Here is a 7,195-nt window from a genome sequence, read left to right on the forward strand (position 1 = left end):
GTCTGGATTCCTGGAGTAAGCCCTGACTAGGACAGCAGGACTGAAAATCGGTAAAAGAGAACTGCCAGTACAGCAGGTACATGGTTCAGGGACAGGGTCTTTTTGTCCTTCCCTCCTCCTCTCTATCCTCGTCCGGTGTTTGGACGGAGCTGGTAGAGACTTTTGGCCATTCAGGCCCTGTGACCACCATCACGAGTCTGCCTCCGCTTTTTCCACCTCCTACACAACAGAGGAGTCAGATTCAGACTGGGGCTTTCATATTCGGATGCGGTCCAGTACCTAGACCTTCCCAAACAGCTTGAGGCTCAATCCCCCATCCACAGAATGTGTGGAATCGTCTTAAAAGTAAGAAAGCTTAACCCCTGGAAAGTGGCATGTTCGGAGCGCAAAGGGACTCAGAGGCTGAGTGTCACCTGCCCTGTGCATTATCTTCTGAGTGCTGAGACAGGAGAGCCAGCTGGTCTGACCAGAGTATCCACCAACACATGGCAACCAAGGTCCATAGATGCAGTGGTTCCCAAAGAGAAGGGCAAGATCAACTCAAAATAACAATGATAATAGAAATAATTTTAAAAACGTTAGTAATATATTGCTAACAATAATAAAAATGTGAAAACTTAGGATACAACACCAACTGAAGGGCTTCCCAGATTGGAACACCCAGAGGCAACGAGGCAAGATGGCCATCCAGCGTCCTTGGCCAACCGAGGGGCAGCCTCAGCTGGGGAAGGGGGCGGTGGTAGGACCAGCACTGCAATGGTATGAACTGGTCTGCAAACATTCCTCACGCTGCAGCTTACAGAAGCCGAGGAAGATCAGAGAAAGACCTGAACGAAAAACAGGCCACACTCCTCAATCAGAATATTTATTAGTCAAGAGAAAGGACCCGAGCTGCACCCCACTCCCGTTCCCAAGTCACCTGCTTAATCAAGGGACAGGATTCAGAGAAATCAGAGGTCTCAAATAAGCCAGAACACATCTGGGGAAGAACGGTCTTTCATTTCCTAGACCTGACACTGTAATTATGTATGTTTTCCAGGGAGGAGGCCAATCAGAGTAGTGGATGGCCCTTCCATGTCACAGCTTGGGTGCAGAGAAGGGCTGGGATAAACAGGTATTTAAAAAGAGAGAAGAGGAGGAGAGGCAGGGGGCACAGGAAGGTCAAGGGCTGGGTTCACCCAGATCACACAGCGTCATACAAAGACCCAAGCTGGTGACTTGAGTTCTCAAACTACACCAGGGACCTGGAGGCTCAGCACCTGGCGAGAGGAGAATCCCAGGGCTTCTCTTTCAACCCTACTGTGATCAGAGGCAAAAGCCCCTACTTCCTTTCCCTCCACGGAATTCCCAACGGTCTGTCTGAAGGCAAGAGGACACGGTGACAGACCGAGAGCCCCAGCCCAGGCTGAATTTCTCCCCATTCATTTCCAAAGGCTCTTCCCAAAAGAACTAGAGAAACACGGAGCCCCAGGACTCTGTCTCTGCTCCCCAGTCCGAGAGAGGGAGTAGAGACAAGGCACAAAGACCCTGGATGTAAAAGTGAACATCAGTGTGGCCATATATAACATTAGTTGGGAGGGGGAAGAAGGGCATGCCCCCAAAGGGATGCTTTCCTTCACCTGGTAGGTAGCTGGGCCTTTGCTAGCAGCAGAAACCACAACGGATAGGGTTCACAGAAACGGCCCGCACAATAGGCCTTATTACCAGAAAGACAGAGTAAAAGCCTCAGCTGGTATGGCACAATCTCAGCTGGGATGACAGAGGGCAGTGGGCAGACTGCTCTTGCAGACGACACTCCTGCCTCGGCTCCCAGTGGTTCTGCTGACTCCAGATGTTCCCCATGGCTGGGAATCAGGGCCGAACGCGTGTTGTGTTTCACATGATCAGACACTGTTCGCCATTGGCACCTGGTGGGCCTGACAGATTGAGGGCATCCAGGTCAAAGTTGAGGCCAGGAGGCTGGAGAAGAGACGAAGGGACTGAGATTACTGCTCTTACCTCAAGCGACAGCTGTTGAAGGTGCGTCCCCAGTGGCCACAGCGATCACCTCAAGTGGAATCATTCGAGACTACAGAATTCCAGAAACTTGGGCTCAGGTTCAAATCTAAGAGAAGATATACTCACCATCTCCCCAGCCAGCTCTTTTGGAGGATGGCCCAAATCCTGTAGCTGGAAAGTAAGAGGAACTTGAGAAGGAGAGAATCCCACGAAACGGCAGTCCGAAAGAAGTATCTGAGCCACTGTCTCTCTCCTTTCTCCTGGGGACCAGGCTGCGTGGCCTCTCTCGTGCTCCCTCCGCCACCTGGGTTTGGCAGCGTGGCCTTCTTCCCAGAAACCCGCTCCACCGAACACACACCCAGCAGCACCCGGGGGCAGGTGGCAAGAGGAGGCCTCACCTGCTGCATGAGATCCAGCACCATCTCAAAACGAGCCTTCTGAGTGGCCTCGCTGTCTGTGGGGGTCTCGGCCTCAAACTGCTCACATATCTTGCCCATGACACTATGTTGTTCCTGATATTTTTCAAACTGCTCTGGAGGAAGAGACCCCCGGTGACTCTGCAACCATTCTGGATACTAAGGAAAGGGAGAACAGGTGCAGAAGAATTAATGGACAGTGGATAGGAAGGGCAATAAAATCTGAAAAGCAAGAAAATCCGAAGGGGGAGGGGACCTAGGGGAAGTCAAAACTAAAGACGTCAGCAGCACTGACTCCAACCACGTCACCTGGCTGTGCCAGCATTTACAGTTCCCAGAGGACGGCACACTTCTTCTGTGAAGAGCCAGACAGTATAAACATTTTAGCCTTTATGGGCCATGTGTGATCTCTCTGTCACATGTTCTTTCCTTTGTCTGTTCTGATTTTACAACCTTTATAAATGTCAAGAACCACTCTTCGCTTGACAGTTGGATTTGGTGCACCCGGACCCCAGTCTGCTGCCTCCTGGTCTCCACTGTCCACTTCACTCTTGACCGCATGTTGCACCGTGTCGTTGAAAGGCTTCTGTTCCTGTATTTTGTTTCTTTAGTGAAACTGTAAGCTCTTTGACAGCAAGGACCATCTTTTACACTATCTTAAATTGTTTATAGCATAAAGCCAGTAAATCATCGTCAGAGAAATGACTGGTAAGAAATACAAGAAAGGGTTGATCAGACAACAGCCTCGAACCAGTTTACAGAAAACCAGAGCTGAAGAGCCTCCCCTTCTGCCTTAAGCATCTTCAGTGTGGTACGTTTATTCCCAAAGACACAGCTCCTCCCCACTCTCCTGTTCCAAATAAACAAAGGAAAAAAGAGCAGAGAGACTGTGCACTCGAGTTACTCCAGCTCTGTAGGCTCGAGGCAGACAAGGTAGCCCACAGGCGTCGTCGACACAGTGGAAAATGAGGAGGAAAGGCAGAAACAGAAGTTCACAAACCTTTTCTGTAATCTCCTTCAGTGATGGGTACAACACGTCCTTGGACAGTAGGTTCTGCATGATACTCTGCATGATGGGGAGGATGTTCCCTTCCCCATCCCCTTCTTCCATGCCCAGCCCTTCCATGGCCTTGGTCAGTTCCTCCTCTGACATGCCTGAGTTCTAGAAAGGACAGGAGAGAGGTGAGCAAATACAGATGGTCTGACTTAAGACCACTTTTCAGTTTTAGATGGTGTGAAGAGGATGTACATTCAGGAGAAACTTTACTTCAAATTTTCAATTTGGATCCTTGACCGGGGCTGGCGATATGCAGATGATACTCCCTCGAGATGCCACGGTGGCCGTGGCCCCCAGGCAGTCACGTGATCACCAGGATCAACAACTGATGACATTGACAACCACTCTGTCCCCACGTAGCCATTCTGTTTTCTACTTTCAGTACAGCATTCACTAAATTACACGGGATACTCAACATTTTACTAGGAAATAGGCTTGGTGTTGGGTGATTTTGCAGACCCACAGGCTAACGTAAGTATTCTAAACACACTCAAGGTAGGTGCGGCTAAGCTGTGATGTTTGGTAGGGTAGGTGTATTAAATGCATTTTCAACTTGTGGTATTTCCAACTTATGATGGATTGGCCAGGATGTAACCCCATCGTAAGTTGAAGACAGTGCCTTCTTGGGATGCTTAGCACCCTTTCAAGTGGGAAAGAACTATTTAAACTTGCCAGCAGCAAAAGAGTGTGGCAGGGACAGACTTCAGATGCTACCCAAGAGAGTCTGTCTTTTTGCTGATGTGTCTGACAGGCTCTCGTGGCCCCCGCCCCTTCCCCTCACCTGAAGATCAGTGGCATTTTTGGCGAGTCCACTTAGTGTCTCCTTCAGGCAAGATGTAAATTCTTGTTGGGAGGTTGCATCACTGCCTAGGGAAGATCGAGAAAGGCCAAGTCTTTTGGACTTTTACCGTCTGCTTCCCCAGACTGCGCTGGTTATCAGCTTGGATACGCAGCATTTACTGGTGAGTCACTAGCACTCCAAACCTCTGAATCCTCCGTGGTCACCTTCATAGTCACTTTCACAGATCTACTTGAACCGGGTGTCACTTTGTTCTCCACGAAGACACCCACAACACTATGACCTTTAAAGTGGTCAGTTTTCAGTAATCTTTTCTGTGACTTTTCAGCCTCGCCCCCTCGCATGACGCAGTGTCCCCGTCCCTCCTCCCATCTCCTGGTCCCACCCGATGGCCGTGATATGATGAGTGCTGTCAGCTTGACTAAGAGTGCTCTCTGTGCGCAACAAACACTGTGGAGGTCTGTTCAGGGGTCTCCAGCCCCCCAGGGCCGCCTCCTCACCCACTCTCCCGGCAGCCTCTGAGAGCTTTTGGAACTGCTCCACCAGATGGGGCTCTTCCTCAGCCAACTCCTTCATGGCCTTCTCGAATTCTGCAGTGGCTTGGGAAGCCAGCTCGCTGTCAAACAGTTCTTGGAAAAACTTCTCTTGGGAGGCGAAGAGGGCATCCTGCAGCGAAGGGGGGGGGGGGGGGCAAAATGCATCTCTTACTTGGCCCCCACCGACAGAAGCCACAGGCAGGGGCTCTGGGAAATGCAGTGCTGCCCTCCTGCCCACCTCCACTGGACATTCTAACTACCTCTTTTCAGGAGGACAGTAAGAAAGGCACCGAGCCACTGAGAGAAGGGTATAGGGTAGCATTCCCAAACCAACCTTTTAAATCTGCCTTCTCTTCGAAGCACTTCCTCAAGATCCCGCCACTCCATCCTCAGGGTCAGGCCAGGCCCCCTCCCCCCAATCCACTCCAGCCCACAGGGGCCTGCCCCACCTCTGCTTGCAGGTGCTTGCCCACACCCCCCCACCCCTCCCTTAAGAGGGTGGAATTTATACTTTGGCAGTGTCTCCTGGCGATCTCTTCTGGGGCCCCGAAGCATCAGGGGGCGTGGTGGTAGGAGGGGGTGCTGGGGAGGGTTTGGCCTTATCGAAATCATCAAGAGCACCTTCAGAGACAAGAGACATAGTGTGTGTGTTGGGGACGGATGAGGATTCAAGGCTTGGTGGGGGGGGCGGGGTAAGTTCTGGGCACAGCATTAAGAGGACAGTCTTTCAAAGTGTCATCTCCCTTTTAAGTGTCCCTCTCCTGGCCCACCCCTCAATAAGCTGCCCACTTCCCTCTTCATTACCCAATTTATTGGGATCAAAGAGGAAGAAATCCCTAAAGGTGGAAGAGGCGTCTCTCTCATAGCAGGAGAGACTTAAAAGCCCTGCAAAGACATCTCCATCTACGCAGCGACTTCCTTGCCACATTCTACCGATTCCCCAGAAATCCCACACAAATATCCAATGAGAGCAGAGAACACAGGTGTCCTTAAACTCCTGAACTCACTCTGGAGCCCTCGAGGGCGTAATTTTTGGCAAGAAAGCAAAAGCCACAAGACGTTCCACCCCGCTTCCCGTGGGTCCTGGTACTCGCACAAACTGAGGGATAGCACGCGACAGTCCCTGGGGGACAGTAAACTCTCTTCTCCTAACGCCGGGTTCAGCCCTCCCTGGGCAAAGTTCCTAGAGCTTCCTCTGGCCTCATCTCCGCAGATAACTATGTGCCAATCCACAGAGTCACTTGGCACTCCTCACCGTTTCTGTTCATCCTTCTGCCTGCCCACATCTCTGTGACTGGGCAAGAAACAAAACATATTCACCTCTGCTCTAAAAACCTGAGTCCTCACCACCAATCCGCTTGCTGGGCTTAGCGGGAGGACACTGGCCCCACTGTGGGCAAGAAACCAACAGAAGAGCGGAGGGCGGGGAAGAAACGAACATCCAGCCTCTTTCAGGAGGGTGAGCTGTCTCCCCCTAAAGCCCTCTCCCCCTCAGTTTTTCAGAGTAATGGAAGGGAGTCGGCTTGAGCTGTCTGGCACGGTGAAAGTACTGGAATGGGGCCCGGGGAGGGAAAGGTGAAAGGCTTGGCGAGAGGAAAAAAGGGGGGAGAGGGCAGCGCACAGAAGGCCGCGCCAAGGGCTGGTCGACCCTCAACGCGAGCGGTCGGTTCGCAGCCCACCAAAGACCGAAAACTGCCGCTGGCGGGAAGGAAGTTAGGTTAACAAGAACTTGCTCACCGAAACCTAGGGGAGTTCGGATCGTGAAACACCGTCCGGCGGGCTACTGCTTCCCCTCCGGCAGGGAGATCGACGGTCTGAGACGCTCTGGGGCCCAACGTGGGCTCCCGAGCTCCCGCCGCGGAGGAAGGAGAGGGTGACCCAGAGATTTTCTTCGGAGTCACAGGCAGACCCTCTGCCCCTGGCCAACCTTTGGAAAGCCTCTCCCGCTCCGCCCCCAATATCTCGGGCGCAGTTTGCCCCGGAATGAGCCCTTACAACCGCCCACCGTCGGGCCTTCCCCTTTACGAGTTCTTACTTTCCAGAAGCTCTTCCAATTCCCGGTCCGCGTCGGCCCCAGCACCACAAGCCTCCTCAGCGGCGGCCATCTTGCTACCTCCGGCTTGCCGTAGGAGGCGGGGCTTCGCGGCGTCCGTGCCTCGGCCCCGCCCCCTCGCCCCTCCCCTTGTCCTCGTGCAACCAGTAGTAGTGCAGGCCGGGCCGGAGCCGCCATTTTTAAAGGGACAGGAAGCTCTGTGGGTTGGGTTTTGTTTTTTTTCTTTCTCGCCAGGAACCGTTGAACTAACGGAGTGGAACTCACTGTGAAATTCTACCAGGTTACTGATTAGCCCGGCTTCCTTTATTTCAACTTCTCGCGTTATCCAGAGAAGAG

The 7,195-nt window shown here is 52.4% G+C and overlaps 1 protein-coding gene across 2 annotated transcripts; it reads right to left on the reverse strand.

Moving 5' to 3' along the window:
- Positions 1-849: 849 nt before the first annotated feature.
- On the reverse strand, positions 850-6,966 carry PEX19 (peroxisomal biogenesis factor 19). Of its 2 annotated transcripts, none has more exons than XR_015246350.1 (8): positions 6,842-6,966; positions 5,318-5,427; positions 4,771-4,936; positions 4,253-4,338; positions 3,415-3,576; positions 2,397-2,573; positions 1,999-2,169; positions 850-1,916 (listed from the first exon to the last, which is right to left on the reverse strand). XR_015246350.1 is itself a non-coding variant. In XM_025915202.2 (8 exons), exons 1-8 carry the CDS (start codon positions 6,909-6,911, stop codon positions 1,876-1,878), a joined length of 900 nt encoding a protein of 299 aa, XP_025770987.1. In that variant the 5' UTR covers positions 6,912-6,966; the 3' UTR covers positions 850-1,875. The 2 variants fall into 2 exon arrangements, 1 of the variants encoding a protein (XP_025770987.1); XM_025915202.2 differs by having other exon boundaries at positions 850-1,959; positions 2,125-2,169.
- Positions 6,967-7,195: the final 229 nt, after the last annotated feature.

Source organism: Puma concolor, chromosome E4, assembly GCF_028749965.1.
Source record: "Puma concolor isolate L17-30 chromosome E4, mPumCon1.1.hap2, whole genome shotgun sequence".
Lineage (NCBI taxonomy): Eukaryota > Metazoa > Chordata > Mammalia > Carnivora > Felidae > Puma > Puma concolor.